Below are 18,539 nucleotides of genomic sequence, written 5' to 3' on the forward strand. Positions count from 1 at the left end.
TTTTAGAGCCACATTCGAGCCATGCCGCTTGAATGGGGAGTTTAGTGTACAGATGGAAGCATCACGTAGAATATCAAACATGCAACCTTTATAGACTTGTTTTTTTCTCGAAGGATAAAAATGTCGAGCGAGAAGCGTTCCATCTCCTTCTCCTCAGGATTTCGCGCCCAAAACACAGCGCGAGTTCAGAGTGGCTCTGTAAAGGCCGCTTGTGATAGGTTGAGAGAGACGTCGATTCCAGGTTGGCCCCGCCCCTGCTCCCCCCCCATTCAACCACTGGCTGTAATGTAGCCCAGCTTCACTGTTTACTACAGAAATTAGTGCATAGCGGACGGCAGTCTCCCTCATCCGTGAACTCTGAAATCTCAAAGATAACCTGTTAGTTTCGCATAGAAGGAGCAAAATTATCCATAAAGCCGACATGCCCAAGAGAAAGGTATGTAGAAAAGCCGAGCGCGGGGTTCGGATACACTTTAGTCCCTCACAAATCAGTCGCGAAATTAGGAAGCCCTAGAGACAACGAGGGTTATATATTTTTATATAGGAATCCTTTCGACTTTTCTCGAATGTGTCCGCGGATAGCGGTGCGTCGTAATTTTTAGGATTTTTCTGACAAATCGCCCTATTTTTAGCTGACGGCTCTGCGAATAGGGAGACGTTTTTCCTTCTCCTCGGGCAGCGCTTTCTCAAGCTCGACTGTGGGCAGGAGTGAGGTCTCCATGCCCGTGTAAAGCCGCAGCCATGCTGTGCGAAAAACAACGGCAGATTATAAGCTCGAAAGGGCACCAACTGCCGTCGAGCGGCCATGAAAAAATACATCGACGACTCCCATTTCAGAAGTCGTATTGACTTCCTCCATAGGGCGCCGCGTTAATAAACAATTTTAATACGTTTTCTTTGTTCGCCGTGGACGACGGGCGTGTCATGGCAGCTTCTTGCCGCCAGATAGCGCCGCGGAGGCACCGATTCAGTGCCCCTCCCCCTTTGGAGAAAAGGAGTTGAGCCTCCGCCGCGAAATGTCTCCGAACAGAATCAGTCACATTAAACCTGCACCTCCACACCCTCACACACCGCTCCAAACAGACTGGTCCTGCAGGAACAGGTCATGGCTCATTCAGATATTTCTTAAAACAAAAGACATTTTCCGTGGGGGTGAAGGACGATTATTATATAAAAACCTATTTGAAATTGAGTGCAATTTTCAAACGGCAAGAGCTGCATTACACGATCAGCTGAGTGGCATTAAATGTGCAATTGCAAATTTGATTTCACATTTTAACTAGTGAAATGTAGATAAATGTTGTCATGAAGAACATGATAAAAACTATTTAATTTAGTAGCTGCATTAGCACACATGCTTTTATGCCTGAGAAAACCTCTATGAAAAGCTGCACTCTGGACCAGAGTAGTAGTAGTCTTTATGGTGGTGGCTCATCTGCTTGCCTGCTGGAGGTTGCCTTAACTAATGCCCAAGTTCATTGGTCAGGGTTTGGGATGTGCAACCTCTGGCAGATAGGGAGGTGAACTACAGTGACAGAAAGGCACTCTGATGAACATGCTTAATGCAACTTTAAACTTGTATACAAGTTTGAACTCAAGACAGGGCTTCAGACATGTCCTTCATAAACAGGCCATGTTTAACACAAACAACACTTTAACTAATGCCTTGCTCTTTGAGGATGAAATATCATTTGCCTATTATGACCTCTATAAACCTCTGTTTAAATCTAGGTTTAATTTCCAAATCGCAGTTAAAACCTCACGAGCATTAACACAGATTTAAACAATAAACTCAACCCATCTTTCACAGAGCTGGTGAACTCTCAGGACCAACCAGAAGCAACCAAACACCTATAAACAAAACCCTCTGTCACCGAGGTTTTCACTTTACAAGGTGGGGTATTCCATAAAGCAGAATTTTCTAACTTAACTAGGTAATGTAAGCCAGACATCAACTTTGACCAACACGAGGAGTGGAGGAAGAAGTTTTATTTGACAACTCATCATTTTGGCTTACGTTATCTGGCTAACTCTTGTGGAATACCCCCCTGGAGAAGGATTACGATCCTTAACTTATAACGGAAGTTATCTCTGTGAGTATGCATCAGATTTTACACACATGGTCAACGTGTGATATTAACAGTGATAGTGTTGTGGCACACCACATTCAGCGTTGGAGGTGGAACCTGACAAAGTAAATACCCTGGAGTTATTGACCAGGCCTTAATCTTTTTAGCCTACAGAAATTAATCACAATATTCAAAATAAAAATCACAGATAGACTCTAAATCATTCAGCACTGGCATAACTACAGGAGGTGGGAAGGTTACTTGTTCTATGTTTATTTGGTATCATCATATTCTCTGTGCTGTTCTCTTTATCTTTGAGCATCTGAGATATTTTCGTACTTTTTTTTCCCCCTAGTGTCTGAATATTACAACTTCACCAAGCCACGTGACTAATGTGCTACTCTGATTGTGTGTTTGCAGGGAAATGATGGAGAGGTCAAGGAGGAGGTAAAATAAATAAAATAGTTTGCCACAAATATTTAAAACAGTAAACTAACTTTACCATTTGTATACAAATATTTGTGAGAGAAGTGTAGTTACGCTGTTTGTTTCAACCTGTGCTCACCTTGTCACACCTGACCTAAGTGTGTGTGTGTGTGTTTTACCTTCATAGCCTCAGAGAAGGTCTGCCAGGTTATCTGCAGTAAGTATCTCTTCTGTTTTTCCTTCTCTTTTCATATTCAATAGAGCTGGAAACATACTGTCCAGCTAGTCACGTTACTCTAATACACTGATAACAAAAATAACATTTAAAGATGTCTATAATTTACTCCCTGATTTATATACATATCTACACAGGAGGCTGATATTACTCAAAATATTTTTTTGTAGCTCAGCCTCACGGAGATCTTGTTGCTTATCAGTTACTTTAGTTTAGAGCAGTCTTCAAGTTTCCCTTCACACCTTTTTTTATGTGGGGGGTGTGGGCACTAAATGAGATTCAGAAACTGAACTGAATATGGATTTATATTCTCCATAACTGAATTTGTTACTCTGAAAAATGTAAAGTTACTAAAACAATGATGTAAGGTATGTTTTATCACAAATTATGAACACAACGGAAAGTTGTATATAGTATAGTTTTTAATATTATATCCATAGATTATTTTGTAAGATTTACAGTTTGTGTGGCCAAAATTGGGAACATACATTATGTCCTGTAACTACAGTGGATCATTCAAGCACATTAAGACTCAGCCCCTCTTTCTATGACACTGAACCAGCTGGAATGAAAACAACAATATTCAACCTGTTGATTCCTGTCCAGTTTACTGTATTTCAGTTCTTGTGGAGCAGACTTCACAGCACATTATATATCAAAGCAGTATGATCATCACTCAGTTCTGACCCTCCAGAAACCCCTACTACACTAGAAGTCTGTTTTTCAGATGAGATACAATGGATCTGTTTGCAGAGAAGCTGTTTAGATGTGTTGTGGGTTTCTGTTTGTGCTGCTCTGAATGCTTTTGATGGTTGAAAGGAATTGTTTCTGTTTGTTGCCTGCAGAAACCAACTCCTCCTAAACCTGAGCCCAAACCCAAGAAAACACCTAAGGTAAGAAAATGAAGATCAAAAAGAGCTTCCTTTTATTACAGCAAAGGAAAGGATCAGGTGGAATTAAATAATGTTGGTGCAACATACAAGATTGACTACTGTTTATGGGACCACACAGAACAGGGGAACAAGATACAGTCAAAGACAGGGCAGTTACTCCAGAGAGTGTGGTACAGTATGACGAATTACAACACAGTAAGTGAACAGTGGAGTTAAAGAAGATGAAGATAAAATACATTAACTTACTAACACTACAACACAGACTCAGACAAGGCATAAGATTGCAGTTCAGTAATCTACAAAATGAAATGTAAACACTGGCAACACTGTAAGACAGACAATTTAATAAAAACACTACACTGAAATACAAAAAGACCTAGTGCAATTACAGGCTGTGATGTAATAAACAAACAAGAGTGTAACTAAACCGGACAACACTGCACTAAATATAATTTCAGTAATCACTAAAGAGTTTATATGGAAATGACAGTGAACACGTGTTCATGAAATTACAATTCAGTAAATATACATCAATGCACCTAAACAGGACCATGTAATGAATATACACTGAATACAGTAGACCTGAATAAACTGACTTATGTAGATACTATATCATACTATATGTAGATACTATGTATACACCATCCTCAACAAAACAAACTGTATTATTTATAGAATTTATAACTTTTTTTTTTTAAATAAAGTGCCATTAATTTGAGCATGGGTGTATCCTTAGCAATGAGCACTGGCAAATTCTTTCAAGAAATATGGTATTTATATGTAAAGCACCTTATGAAATTGACTTATAACTCACTCACATACTCATGTTTGAAAACTACTCTACAAGGAGATGCTAATGGCTGTAGCCCTTGTTTTTCATCCTTGATAGGGTTTACAAAAAAGGACAATAATGTCTTTTTAGTTGTATTCTATTGTTTCATTGTTTGACGTTAATCTTTTTTCCTCTTTTTTGCTCTCACTCTGATTGATAGAAAGAGAAAGAAGTAAACGATAAAAAGGAGGACAAGAAGACGAAGGCAAAGGCTGAGGAAAACAAGGAGGAAAACCAGTCAGAAAACGGAGAGACCAAGACTAACGAGGTGCGGATCAGTTCTTGTGCAGAATGTCAAGATTCGTAATGCAGTCGAGCAGTTGTGTGCCATAGATTTAATCTAGGTACTCTGATACAATTATTTCATCATAAATTATGAATCTACAATTAAGAATTAAAATACACTAATTTCACTGCTTACACATGGCATGGAAATATAGAGAATGTGCCATATAATTTATATATTTTAAGATACTCTAATATTCACAAATAAATCTGTTGGATCAGCTATTAGAGACTAAAATACATAAATAAAAAAAAAATGTATTAGAGTGCTTAAGAAAGGCATGTATCTTCTATACCATACTTCAGATAGAATGAGCAGAATCAAACTGCAGCGCCGAAAGCATTAAAAATCACATGTTCAAAAACCACACCAGATTTACAACCTATATTCCAAGACCCAATAAATATACACAAAATGCCGAACATGGGAACGTAATGTATGCACGGCTATGAACAGTGTGAACATATTATATAGCAGGATTTATATAGCTTATTCAAACCTTGAGAATTTGCTGATGCAGTTTAATTTAAACAATATTTCCAATATTCAGACACTTTTAAATGATTCCTTTTTCACATGCTAATATTTCTGAAATATGTACAGATGTTCTTAAAAGGGTCATATTATCATTAAATCTCTTGTTCAATTCATGACAGTCCAGCAAACAAGGGGTTAAAACATGTCATTCTGATTCTGCTCCGCTTCTGACGTCAAGTGTAGGACCCCCATTCAGGACCTTTCCTGCCCCATCTGAGTTTCTCCAGTCACAGTGTTGGACCCGGGGTTTATGTTCGCAAAAAGATGAGGTTAAAAGCAGCAAAACAGACACAACAAGCTTGGAGAAATAGGAGCGCTGAGTAAAAATGGGAAATAAGAATCAAAATGGGGAAGAAAGAACCAAGCAAAAACCAGAGCTTCCGCACCTTGCTTCTCACTGCTGTGCACTCAGGTTGTGGGGTTGGGAAAGTGAGCGGCTCATTATCTTTTAAAGGAACAGGCGCTGAACAGGGCTGTTTAAATGGGGAGAACACTGCTGTGGAGCTTTTGGAGTTTTGACCAAAGCAGGTAACAGACATTTCCTTAAGAAACATAAATGTGGAAAAAACAGGGAGAATGTCCCCTTTAAACTTAGACTAGAGTTCTATTAGCATTTATTTAACACGCTTAGTTTTCTGACAAATCATGGCTAGCATACCTTAATTTATTTCACTGTTAGAAGATAGGGAAGCAAGCATATGATTGGCCAAAGTATTTCACGATATTTTTATTTTATTTATAATCTGTCTAATATTGGAATTTTAGCCGGTAATTACAAATTATATCTTGGGGCCTTTTTATTGCTTGTGTATATTCCTATTAAAAAAGTAAACATGTATATTGAGTCATGCAACATCAGAATTTATTACTGAAAATGATAAATTATTAAACACATTCATTCTCCTTTGCTCAGAGCTGCTTTATTTCTCTCTCTCCCTTGCTCACTAAAAAAAAAAACCGATATTGCACTAATTACCGCCCCTCTAAAAACAATCAGAACCATCTGTAACGTATAAATAAACTACACCTAATAAACATTTAAGACTTAAAAACTACAAATATGTACAAATACTGAAGAACATATTTGTCCTATGGTAAAAAAATAAATTGTTTTTGTTTTTATTTATTAATTTATTTTTTAGTCTGATGTCAATTTGCTTTAAAAAATAAATAAATAAAAATTCAGTTATCGTTTATTAATATCTGTATTGGTTAATCAAGGTGCTGAGTATCAGTTATTGTATTGGGCCATAAAATTGGTGTACCCCTAATTAGAAAGTTTTTATTTATTTATTTTTATTAAATCCTTTTGTGTTAAATTAAACTGAAATTTTGCACAGACCCAGAAGTTTACTAGAGTCTACAAAAGTTCAAATTCCTGTACTTTGTAACCACTCAATACAAAAATTGTAGCTTGCTTTTAAAATTATAAATCCTAATAATCTGGACATGTCAAGACTACCAGAGAGTATAACGCAGTGTCATTGGCCTGTAATCGTCATGCACTGTTAAGTTCACACTTCCTATTCAGATATAACAGTCAAGATAATAGTCAAGCCTTTCTGGACCTGAATTTAGAGGGTACATCACAAATAATAATTTCGGCCAGATAAATAATAAAATATGTTCATGCAAGTCAAGATATAGTATACGTAATGATGGGACTATAATTAGTTTTGGAAACATAGTAATTTAGGAAAAGCAACAAAAAGTACATGTAACTATTATTTTATTTGATACCATAATGCTCAGCACCTTTTGCACAGTTCCCTTTTGTGCTAGTGGTATTGATGTAGCCCAAGTCCTTTACAGAGTTTACCTTCATTTATCTGTTTTCTTGCAATTAATGTCTGATTTATGGATAGATATTAGTTATGTCTTAAAGCAACAAATGGATAGCACTTCCAAAAACACATGCAGATCAGTTCTCTAAATACAAACCCTAGTGCAGTATTCAGGACCCCCACAGAACACTCACAGAGCAGGTATGATGTGGGTGGTGGATCATTCTTAGCACTGCAGTGACACTGATGTGTTGTGCTGGTACAAAAGCGCTCAGCTCTACAGTGTGTAATTGTAGAACTACACAGTGCTTCTGTATGGTCAGTGGAGCTGAGAGAAAGGACAGTGAATACAGTAATAAACAAGAAAATCTAATGTCATGGCTGATGTATGTGTATTCGAAGTTATCTACTCTTCATGCCATACTACAGTTGTGTTAAAGGCATGGTCTGAACTTGCAGATCAACTACAGGTAATCAGAAGAATTTGTTTAATGTGAATTGTTCATGATGTATGTGTGTGAATATCTACTGTACAGAAGTGGGGGGGAATCTGAGGTTAGAAAGAAAATGAAGTGTGAAATATCTGTAATTCAGTTTTTTAGAGCATGTTTTGTCTTAAGCACAAAACTTAACGAGTAAATCCGATTGGTGCTATCAAAATCTACTGAACTCTGATTGGTCCACTTCTGTCGCCATGCAGGTCGAGAAGACTCCGGAGGCGGAGCCTGAGGCTGAGAAGGAGGAGACTAAGGCTGAGTAGCGCCCTGCCCATCCATCTTTTTCTTTTCTTTTTTTTTTTTTTTCTTTCTCTCTCCTCTTCTATCTCTCTCTCTCCTCTTTCCACATATGTCCATCGATCTTTCCCTTTTTCCCTTCTTTTTTCTCCCCCGTTCTTCCTCTCTCTCCCACTCTCCCTTTCTCTTTCAGTAGGTTCAGAGCCCCAAATGGATCTCTCTCCACAATTGTCACCAGAGGAATATTTTTATCAGCAATTTTGTAAATACTGGTTCAGGTTTTTAGCACAAAAACAAAAAGCTAAAAGAAGGGGGTTTTCAGCCGTGATCCGAGTTGTCTCCAACATGAGAGGTGCGAAACGGCAGCGACTTTAGGTTTTGGTGTATTTCTGTTTTCCTGTTTTTTTTTTTGGGTTTTTTTTCCCCCTCTTTTTAGTTTTTGTTTTGTTTGGTTATTTTGACGCGGATGCTCTGTATTTCGGTTTAGGAGTGTGATGCCTTGGACCTGCACCGGTGGCCGGTTGTGTGTATGAATGTGTGTGTGCGTCCGTTAGTTATTGTGGTCTTATTCTGGAGTTTGTGCCCTGTTTGTTCTTAAGTTTTGGGGGGGTCTGTTTTATTTTCTTTTTAAAAAATGAAAACAAAAAACAGCGGTGGTCTATTACAAAGAGGAATTAATTCTGGAAAAATAAATGGAAAAAGAAAATTATACAAAGCAGCGTTAACATTCCAGGTGCCTCCTGGCTTCGGAAAGTATCATGCCATGATCTAATTGTGATCAGCAGTGAAAGGGTTAACAGGGAATGTTTGTGTGGGTTTGGGGACTGTTGTTTGGGACTTTTATGAAATTATGGTATATAAAAAAAAATGTTTTTGGGAGTTTTTTTAACACTGAAAATTCATCTGTGAAAAAGTAGCGTGCCCTGAATCTCACTCAATAAAACCATCATTGGAGTTTTCCTCAAACTTTATCAAGTCTGCCTTATTTCTTCAACTTTGTTGCAATTTATAATAACTATCCATATTAATAAAGTGTGTAGTTTTATTTACAGTAACACGGTGGCTATAAATATTACAAACTCTTTGTCAAAGTGTGTGTTGACCTCAGTTTTAACAGTAGCCTTTTGTCCAAACATGTCTGAGTAGAGTATAACTGTTCCCAAAGTGTTTCCATGTGTACAAATTTGGTGCAGAAACTTACAGATCAGTCTCAGCCCGGTTTCTTCAACCTAGTTAACTCTGTTTAGTCTGAATAAAAAACACATTTTTGTAGGTAGATTGGCTGTGCAACAATATCCACCTACATATGTGAGCGTGTGAAGTTGTCTTCAGGTGTGAGAAATTATCCACCGGTGTATGACTGGGTGAGTGTGTGTGTGTGTGAGTGACTGGGTGAGTGTGTGTGTTTGTGAAATTGTCCACAGGTGTAAATGACTGGGTGAGTGTGTGAAATTGTCCACAGATGTAAATGACTGGGTGAGTGTGTGAAATTGTCCACAGATGTAAATGACTGGGTGAGTGTGTGAAATTGTCCACAGGTGTAAATGACTGGGTGAGTGTGTGTGTGTGTGTGTGTGAAATTGTCCACAGGTGTGAGTGACTGGGTGAGTGTGTGTGTGTGTGAAATTGTCCACAGGTGTAAATGACTGGGTGAGTGTGTGTGTGTGTGAAATTGTCCACAGGTGTAAATGACTGGGTGAGTGTGTGTGTGTGAAATTGTCCACAGGTGTAAATGACTGGGTGAGTGTGTGTGTGTGAAATTGTCCACAGGTGTGAGTGACTGGGTGAGTGTGTGTGTGTGAAATTGTCCACAGATGAGTGTGTGAAATTGTCCACAGGTGTGAGTGACTGGGTCAGTGTGTGTGTGTGTGAAATTGTCCACAGGTGTAAATGACTGGGTGAGTGTGTGTGTGTGTGAAATTGTCCACAGGTGTGAGTGACTGGGTGAGTGTGTGTGTGTGAAATTGTCCACAGGTGTAAATGACTGGGTGAGTGTGTGTGTGTGAAATTGTCCACAGGTGTGAGTGACTGGGTGTGTGTGTGAAATTGTCCACAGGTGTGAGTGACTGGGTGAGTGTGTGTGTGTGAAATTGTCCACAGGTGTGAGTGACTGGGTGAGTGTGTGTGTGTGAAATTGTCCACAGGTGTAAATGACTGGGTGAGTGTGTGTGTGTGTGAAATTGTCCACAGGTGTGAGTGACTGGGTGAGTGTGTGAAATTGTCCACAGGTGTAAATGACTAGGTGAGTGTGTGTGTGTGTGTGTGAAATTGTCTACAGGTGTGAGTGACTGGGTGAGTGTGTGTGAAATTGTCCACAGGTGTGAATGACTGGGTGAGTGTATGAAGTTGTCTAAAGGTGTGAGTGTGTGTGAAATTGTCCACAGGTGTGAGTGACTGGGTGAGTGTGTGTGAAATTGTCCACAGGTGTGAGTGACTGGGTGAGTGTGTGTGAAATTGTCCACAGGTGTGAGTGACTGGGTGAGTGTGTGTGAAATTGTCCACAGGTGTGAGTGACTGGGTGAGTGTGTGTGAAATTGTCCACAGGTGTAAATGACTGGGTGAGTGTATGAAGTTGTCCACAGGTGTGAATGACTGGGTGAGTGACAGGGTGGGTGGGTGTGAAATTGTCCACAGGTGTGAATGACTGGGCAAGTGTGTGTGAAATTGTCCACAGGTATGAGTGATTCGGTGAGTGTGTGTGAAATTGTTTACAGGTTTGTGAAGTTCTCCACAGGTGTGAGTGACTGGGTGAGTGTGTGTGTGTGTGTGAAATTGTCCACAGGTGAGTGTGTGAAATTGTCCACAGGTGTGAGTGACTGGGTGAGTGTGTGTGTGTGAAATTGTCCACAGGTGTAAATGACTGGGGGAGTGTTTGTGTGTGTGAAATTGTCCACAGGTGTGAGTGACTGGGTGAGTGTGTGTGTGTGAAATTGTCCACAGGTGTGAGTGACTGGGTGAGTGTGTGAAATTGTCCACAGGTGTAAATGACTGGGTGAGTGTGTGTGTGTGAAATTGTCCACAGGTGTGAGTGTGTGTGTGTGAAATTGTCCACAGGTGTAAATGACTGGGTGAGTGTGTGTGAAATTGTCCACAGGTGTAAATGACTGGGTGAGTGTGTGAAATTGTCCACAGGTGTAAATGACTGGGTGAGTGTGTGTGTGAAATTGTCCACAGGTGTAAATGACTGGGTGAGTGTGTGTGTGTGTGTGAAATTGTCCACAGGTGTGAGTGACTGGGTGAGTGTGTGTGTGTGAAATTGTCCACAGGTGTGAGTGACTGGGTGAGTGTGTGAAATTGTCCACAGGTGTAAATGACTGGGTGAGTGTGTGTGTGTGAAATTGTCCACAGGTGTGAGTGTGTGTGTGTGAAATTGTCCACAGGTGTAAATGACTGGGTGAGTGTGTGTGAAATTGTCCACAGGTGTAAATGACTGGGTGAGTGTGTGAAATTGTCCACAGGTGTAAATGACTGGGTGAGTGTGTGTGTGAAATTGTCCACAGGTGTAAATGACTGGGTGAGTGTGTGTGTGTGTGAAATTGTCCACAGGTGTGAGTGACTGGGTGAGTGTGTGAAATTGTCCACAGGTGTAAATGACTGGGTGAGTGTGTGTGTGTGTGAAATTGTCCACAGGTGTGAGTGACTGGGTGAGTGTGTGTGAAATTGTCCACAGGTGTGAATGACTGGGTGAGTGTATGAAGTTGTCTACAGGTGTGAGTGTGTGTGAAATTGTCCACAGGTGTGAGTGACTGGGTGAGTGTGTGTGAAATTGTCCACAGGTGTGAGTGACTGGGTGAGTGTGTGAAATTGTCTACAGGTGTGAGTGACTGGGTGAGTGTGTGTGAAATTGTCCACAGGTGTGAATGACTGGGTGAGTGTATGAAGTTGTCTACAGGTGTGAGTGTGTGTGAAATTGTCCACAGGTGTGAGTGACTGGGTGAGTGTGTGTGAAATTGTCCACAGGTGTGAGTGACTGGGTGAGTGTGTGTGAAATTGTCCACAGGTGTGAATGACTGGGTGAGTGTATGAAGTTGTCCACAGGTGTGAATGACTGGGTGAGTGACAGGGTGGGTGGGTGTGAAATTGTCCACAGGTGTGAATGACTGGGCGAGTGTGTGAAATTGTCCACAGGTATGAGTGATTCGGTGAGTGTGTGTGAAATTGTTTACAGGTTTGTGAATTTCTCCACAGGTGTGAGTGACTGGGTGAGTGTGTGCGAAGTAGTCCACAGGTGTGAGTGACTGGGTGAGTGTGTGTGTGTGTGAAATTGTCCACAGGTGAGTGTGTGAAATTATCCACAGGTGTGAGTGACTGGGTGAGTGTGTGTGTGTGAAATTGTCCACAGGTGTAAATGACTGGGTGAGTGTGTGTGTGTGAAATTGTCCACAGGTGTGAGTGACTGGGTGAGTGTGTGTGTGTGAAATTGTCCACAGGTGTGAGTGACTGGGTGAGTGTGTGTGTGAAATTGTCCACAGGTGCGAGTGATTGGGTGAGTGTGTGTGTGTGAAATTGTCCACAGGTGTGATTGACTGGGTGAGTGTGTGAAATTGTCCACAGGTGTAAATGACTGGGTGAGTGTGTGAAATTGTCCACATGTGTAAATGACTGGGTGAGTGTGTGTGTGTGTGAAATTGTCCACAGGTGTGAGTGACTGGGTGAGTGTGTGTGTGTGTGAAATTGTCCACAGGTGTGAGTGACTGGGTGAGTGTGTGTGTGTGAAATTGTCCACAGGTGTGAGTGACTGGGTGAGTGTGTGTGTGAGAAATTGTCCACAGGTGTGAGTGACTGGGTGAGTGTGTGTGTGTGAAATTGTCCACAGGTGTGAGTGACTGGGTGAGTGTGTGTGTGTGAAATTGTCCACAGGTGTAAATGACTGGGTGAGTGTGTGTGTGTGAAATTGTCCACAGGTGTGAGTGACTGGGTGAGTGTGTGAAATTGTCTACAGGTGTGAGTGACTGGGTGAGTGTGTGTGAAATTGTCCACAGGTGTGAATGACTGGGTGAGTGTATGAAGTTGTCTACAGGTGTGAGTGTGTGTGAAATTGTCCACAGGTGTGAGTGACTGGGTGAGTGTGTGTGAAATTGTCCACAGGTGTGAATGACTGGGTGAGTGTATGAAGTTGTCCACAGGTGTGAATGACTGGGTGGGTGGGTGTGAAATTGTCCACAGGTGTGAATGACTGGGCAAGTGTGTGTGAAATTGTCCACAGGTATGAGTGATTCGGTGAGTGTGTGTGAAATTGTTTACAGGTTTGTGAAGTTCTCCACAGGTGTGAGTGACTGGGTGAGTGTGTGTGAAGTAGTCCACAGGTGTGAGTGACTGGGTGAGTGTGTGTGTGTGAAATTGTCCACAGATGTAAATGACTGGGTGAGTGTGTGTGTGTGAAATTGTCCACAGGTGTGAGTGACTGGGTGAGTGTGTGTGTGTGAAATTGTCCACAGGTGTGAGTGACTGGGTGAGTGTGTGTGTGTGAAATTTTCCACAGGTGTGAGTGACTGGGTGAGTGTGTGTGTGTGAAATTGTCCACAGGTGTGAGTGACTGGGTGAGTGTGTGTGTGTGAAATTGTCCACAGGTGTGAGTGACTGGGTGAGTGTGTGTGTGTGAAATTGTCCACAGGTGTAAATGACTGGGTGAGTGTGTGTGTGTGAAATTGTCCACAGGTGTGAGTGACTGGGTGAGTGTGTGTGTGTGAAATTGTCCACAGGTGTGAGTGACTGGGTGAGTGTGTGTGTGAAATTGTCCACAGGTGTGAGTGTGTGTGTGTGAAATTGTCCACAGGTGTAAATGACTGGGTGAGTGTGTGTGTGTGAAATTGTCCACAGGTGTAAATGACTGGGTGAGTGTGTGTGTGTGAAATTGTCCACAGGTGTGAGTGACTGGGTGAGTGTGTGTGTGTGAAATTGTCCACAGGTGTGAGTGACTGGGTGAGTGTGTGAAATTGTCCACAGGTGTAAATGACTGGGTGAGTGTGTGTGTGTGTGTGAAATTGTCCACAGGTGTGAGTGACTGGGTGAGTGTGTGAAATTGTCTACAGGTGTGAGTGACTGGGTGAGTGTGTGTGAAATTGTCCACAGGTGTGAATGACTGGGTGAGTGTATGAAGTTGTCTACAGGTGTGAGTGTGTGTGAAATTGTCCACAGGTGTGAGTGACTGGGTGAGTGTGTGTGAAATTGTCCACAGGTGTGAGTGACTGGGTGAGTGTGTGTGAAATTGTCCACAGGTGTGAGTGACTGGGTGAGTGTGTGTGAAATTGTCCACAGGTGTGAGTGACTGGGTGAGTGTGTGTGAAATTGTCTACAGGTGTGAGTGACTGGGTGAGTGTGTGTGAAATTGTCCACAGGTGTGAATGACTGGGTGAGTGTATGAAGTTGTCTACAGGTGTGAGTGTGTGTGAAATTGTCCACAGGTGTGAGTGACTGGGTGAGTGTGTGTGAAATTGTCCACAGGTGTGAATGACTGGGTGAGTGACAGGGTGGGTGGGTGTGAAATTGTCCACAGGTGTGAATGACTGGGCAAGTGTGTGTGAAATTGTCCACAGGTATGAGTGATTCGGTGAGTGTGTGTGAAATTGTTTACAGGTTTGTGAAGTTCTCCACAGGTGTGAGTGACTGGGTGAGTGTGTGTGAAATTGTCCACAGGTGTGAATGACTGGGTGAGTGACAGGGTGGGTGGGTGTGAAATTGTCCACAGGTGTGAATGACTGGGCAAGTGTGTGTGAAATTGTCCACAGGTATGAGTGATTCGGTGAGTGTGTGTGAAATTGTTTACAGGTTTGTGAATTTCTCCACAGGTGTGAGTGACTGGGTGAGTGTGTGCGAAGTAGTCCACAGGTGTGAGTGACTGGGTGAGTGTGTGTGAAGTAGTCCACAGGTGTGAGTGACTGGGTGAGTGTGTGTGAAGTAGTCCACAGGTGTGAGTGACTGGGTGAGTGTGTGTGAAGTAGTCCACAGGTGTAAATGACTGGGTGAGTGTGTGTGAAGTTGTCCACAGGTGTAAATGACTGGGCGAGTGTGTGAAATTGTCCACAATTAAGAGTGACTAGATAACTCGTGTGACACCCTGTTACGAACCGGTTCCGTGTCGTGGGTGTTCCTGCCTTGCGCCCAGTCATTCTGTGTAGGATCTGTATACACTGCAACCCTGGTCAAGATGAAGTGGCTACAGGAAAATGCACAAATGTTATCTAAAAATATTCAGGGATTTCTTAGTTTAATGCCATTGAATGATGTATCATTTACATTTACATTTATGCATTTGGCAGACGCTTTTATCCAAAGTGACTTACAAAAGAGGATCTAACATTCAAACTACAGCACAATTTATACAAAATACCTTACATTGAGTGCAATATGCCAAGAAGTAATAAGTGCATTAAAGAAAGATTTTCAGTGCAAGAGATACTCTCGGAAGAGCTGGGTTTTCAAGGATTTCTTGAATGCGGAGAGGGTTCCTGTTGCTCTGATAGTGCTTGGAAGCTCGTTCCACCAGCGTGGTACCAGAGATGAGAATAGCCTCGACTGACCTGTACGGGGGGTTGGCCGTGTTAGTAGGCGCTCCTTTGAGGAACGGAGAGGGCGGGCGCTAACGTATGGTTTTAAGAGTCTATTGAGGTAGATGGGAGCAGAGCCAGTGAATACGCTGAAGGCCATCATTAGTGACTTAAATTTGATGCAAGCAGCTAAGGGTAGCTAATGCAGCTCAACTAATAGAGGTGTGACATGTGCTCTTTTTGGTTGGTTGAAAACCAGGCGTGCTGCAGCATTCTGGATCATCTGTAGCGGTCTCGCAACACAGGCTGGAAGACCTGTCAGAAGGGCGTTGCAATAATCTAGACGGGAGATTACTAACGTCTGAACAAGGAGCTGTGTTGCATGTTGAGTTAGATATGGTCTGATCTTCCTTATGTTGAATAGGGAGAAGCGGCACGATCGAGCTACAGCGGTAACGTGATCTCCGAAGGTCAGCTGGTCATCAACCATGACACCCAGCTTTCTTACAACCTTGGTGAGAGCCACTGATAGGGACTCTAGCTTGATGCTGATGTTGTGGAGAATAGCTTGCTTGGCTGGGAGGACCAGCAGTTCAGTTTTGGATAAATTCAATTGGAGGTGATGTTCCTTCATCCATGTAGATATGTCAGAGAGACAGTCAGAGATTCAAGTTGCCACTGAAGTGTCACCTGGAGGAAAGGATAAATAGAGCTGTGTGTCATCTCCATAGCAGTGATAGGAGAAGCCGTGTGAATGTATGATTGGGCCTAGAGAGGTGGTGTACAAGGCAAAGAGGAGGGGACCCAGCACTGAGCCTTGGGGCACACCTGTGGTGAGGTGGTGTCGCGCTGATGTATCAAATAATTTATGCAGCAAGAAGGGAACAGTCAAAACGACTGGGGAATGTTATTTCCAAAACAAAGTACAAAAAGTTTAAAAGTGAAAATGGGTTCAACAACCATGAAAGATGGGTTGGGTAGGTGTGTGGGTTCAGAGTTAGCTGAGTAACTTTAGCTGAAAATCAAGCCTGAACAGTACAAAAAAAGGCTGAGGGACATTGCTATTGAACAGTCTTCAACTTGGGGCTCATTTTCCTGGCTAAATAAGAAATCCTACTTTGTGACTCGCCTTGAATATCCTTAAACCCAGAGTGAGAGTCATCTAATGGAAACATATTTCTCCTTCCCTTCTTCTGATGAAGGTTTAGTTTGGGCTTTATCTGGTTAAGGGAGAAAAACCCTTCTGGTGTTTCCCCTTATATCTGGCCCCATCAGATAAACATCACTTAAAGCTTATCATCTTCGAGAGAGTGGAGAGCCTTCACCTCAGCTCTCTAATCCACCGTGAGATGAACAACTTTAACAATGGGTCTGAAAGAATGTGGAGCTGGAGGGAAGAAGGACCTCACACTGAGAAAGGAAACTGACACAGTAATTACCATGTTTTGGTTAAAGGATGTTTTGGCCAGGCTGATGAGCTTGTGGTGGTGTATGGGGTATTTGTCAATTAGATAAACCCACATTTCAGGATTATCCCATAGTTCTTCCTATTAGACAGTGCTGTCTGTGGGCTGACGTCTACCTGCCTAACTGAAAAACCTGCTTTGTGAAACACCCCCCAGGAGCTATTCCTCTGTTGCTGGTTGTGAATGAGCTGAGGCAGGATCCAAAGCTTCCTCCCAGAGATCCTCTAACCTCCAGCGCGAACCTGAGGAAGCTTGCTCAGCTAATCCCTGTGTTCAGACTTTCTTTAACTACATCAGATATGTCTAATCTTCAGCGATATGGTTCTCACTGAAAATGTATCTCATTGTTTATATTTGAATCTTTAAGCAAGAAATGGGCAAATGTCTAATATAAGAATTTTTCAGGTAAAAATGTCTACTTTCAAGCAACAACTAATTACCTTAATAATATACTATTCATTTATTCTTGTCTGTAACCGCTATGGTGGGTCTGGACCCTACAAGGAATCACTGGGCACAAGGAACACACCCTGGAGGGGACCGTCCTTCGCAAGGCAACACACACTCAGTCACTCACCTACCAACATGTGTTTTTGAACCGTGGGAGGAAACCGGTGCACCCAGAGGAAACCCACGCAGACACGGGGAGAACACACCAAACTCCTCACAGATAGTCACCCAAACCCACAACCCTAGAACCCTGGAGCTGTTTATTTTACTTAAAAAGTAGGTATTATATAGGTATAATTACATATTATTATGTAGGTATAACATACTAACATCTAAATCCCCATCTTTAAATCATATAAAACAAAGCTCACACACACACATAAGAAACAGTTTCAAACTTATTTGTATGCCTGATACACAGATTCAGGTCTCACATTGAGTTGTCAGAATCCAGGAGTGGCAGACAGCCATCCCTAGCGCTCAGAGAGAAGTTGGGGGTTAGGTGCCTTGGTCAAATGTGTTTTAGCGGTGGTTGTAGAGGGAGGAGACAGTGCTGTTTGTTCATTCTCCGCGTCCCTGTTTTCTACAGCTAGAGGGTGGAGCAACATTTTAATCTCAAGCTCGTTTCTCTTACTTTTAGATCCCAGTTGAACCTGGCCGTCTCTGTAAAAGGGAAACAGTAATATCTGTTACAGATGACGTGTTCACATCTCTGTACTCATCAGCTACTGAGTTAATGATTGGACACAGGGCAGATTTCTTTTCTTTTTTTTTTTGCCTGCACCTAAAGTTTGTTAAATTTTTGACAAACCTGACAGTCATTTTAGAGGTTATCCACAAGTACTTCCTAAAATAAAGAGCCTCTCAAAATCTTCTAAATATAAAGCCGACAATCCTAAAGATAAAAAAAAAAAAACTGTCTGAAATAGTAGCCTAGTTCAACAGCCAGAGGAGTTGTGAAGGGAGATGAGTGGAGCTGGAGTTTTTCAGACCATTGCATTATGCATAAATGTCACATGCACAGGTCAAAAAGAAGATCTTGCTCTGAGGATTTGAGAAAATGCAAAATCAACATTTATACTGATGAAGATATGACGACGGTAGTACATCATTCACTTCATTTCTTGGAAGACCAAGTTTTCTCTCTTTATCTGTAAACTCTCCAAACATGTTCCACAACCAGAAGCATGTTCAAGTTTTGCAGTTTCCTTCATGATCAATAGTGTTATCTGATTCATCCACTGTCCTCACGTCCACCCTCATTCATCCAGTTCATCTGCCGTCATCTGATTCATCCGCAATACCTCCGAATTATCTTCCATCGTCAGAATTATCCTTCT

At 41.8% G+C, this 18,539-nt stretch overlaps 1 protein-coding gene across 1 annotated transcript; it reads left to right on the top strand.

The window, feature by feature from the left end:
- The first annotated feature begins 281 nt into the window (after positions 1 to 281).
- hmgn7 (high mobility group nucleosomal binding domain 7) lies at positions 282 to 8,751 on the top strand. Its single transcript, XM_066660195.1, has 6 exons — positions 282 to 436; positions 2,490 to 2,516; positions 2,683 to 2,712; positions 3,576 to 3,623; positions 4,616 to 4,723; positions 7,763 to 8,751. The coding sequence occupies exons 1-6, from the start codon at positions 422 to 424 to the stop codon at positions 7,820 to 7,822; spliced, it is 288 nt and encodes a 95-aa protein (XP_066516292.1). The 5' UTR covers positions 282 to 421; the 3' UTR covers positions 7,823 to 8,751.
- The last annotated feature ends 9,788 nt before the right edge of the window (positions 8,752 to 18,539 follow it).

Source organism: Hoplias malabaricus, chromosome 2 (genome assembly GCF_029633855.1).
Source record: "Hoplias malabaricus isolate fHopMal1 chromosome 2, fHopMal1.hap1, whole genome shotgun sequence".
Classification (NCBI taxonomy): Eukaryota; Metazoa; Chordata; class Actinopteri; order Characiformes; family Erythrinidae; genus Hoplias; species Hoplias malabaricus.

Excerpts from the sequence above, each read along its gene's own strand:
- hmgn7 (XM_066660195.1), top strand. Across the intron at positions 3,624-4,615 it reads AACCCAAGAAAACACCTAAG|AAAGAGAAAGAAGTAAACGA; the intron begins GTAAGAAAATGA and ends TCTGATTGATAG. Across the intron at positions 4,724-7,762 it reads GAGAGACCAAGACTAACGAG|GTCGAGAAGACTCCGGAGGC; the intron begins GTGCGGATCAGT and ends GTCGCCATGCAG.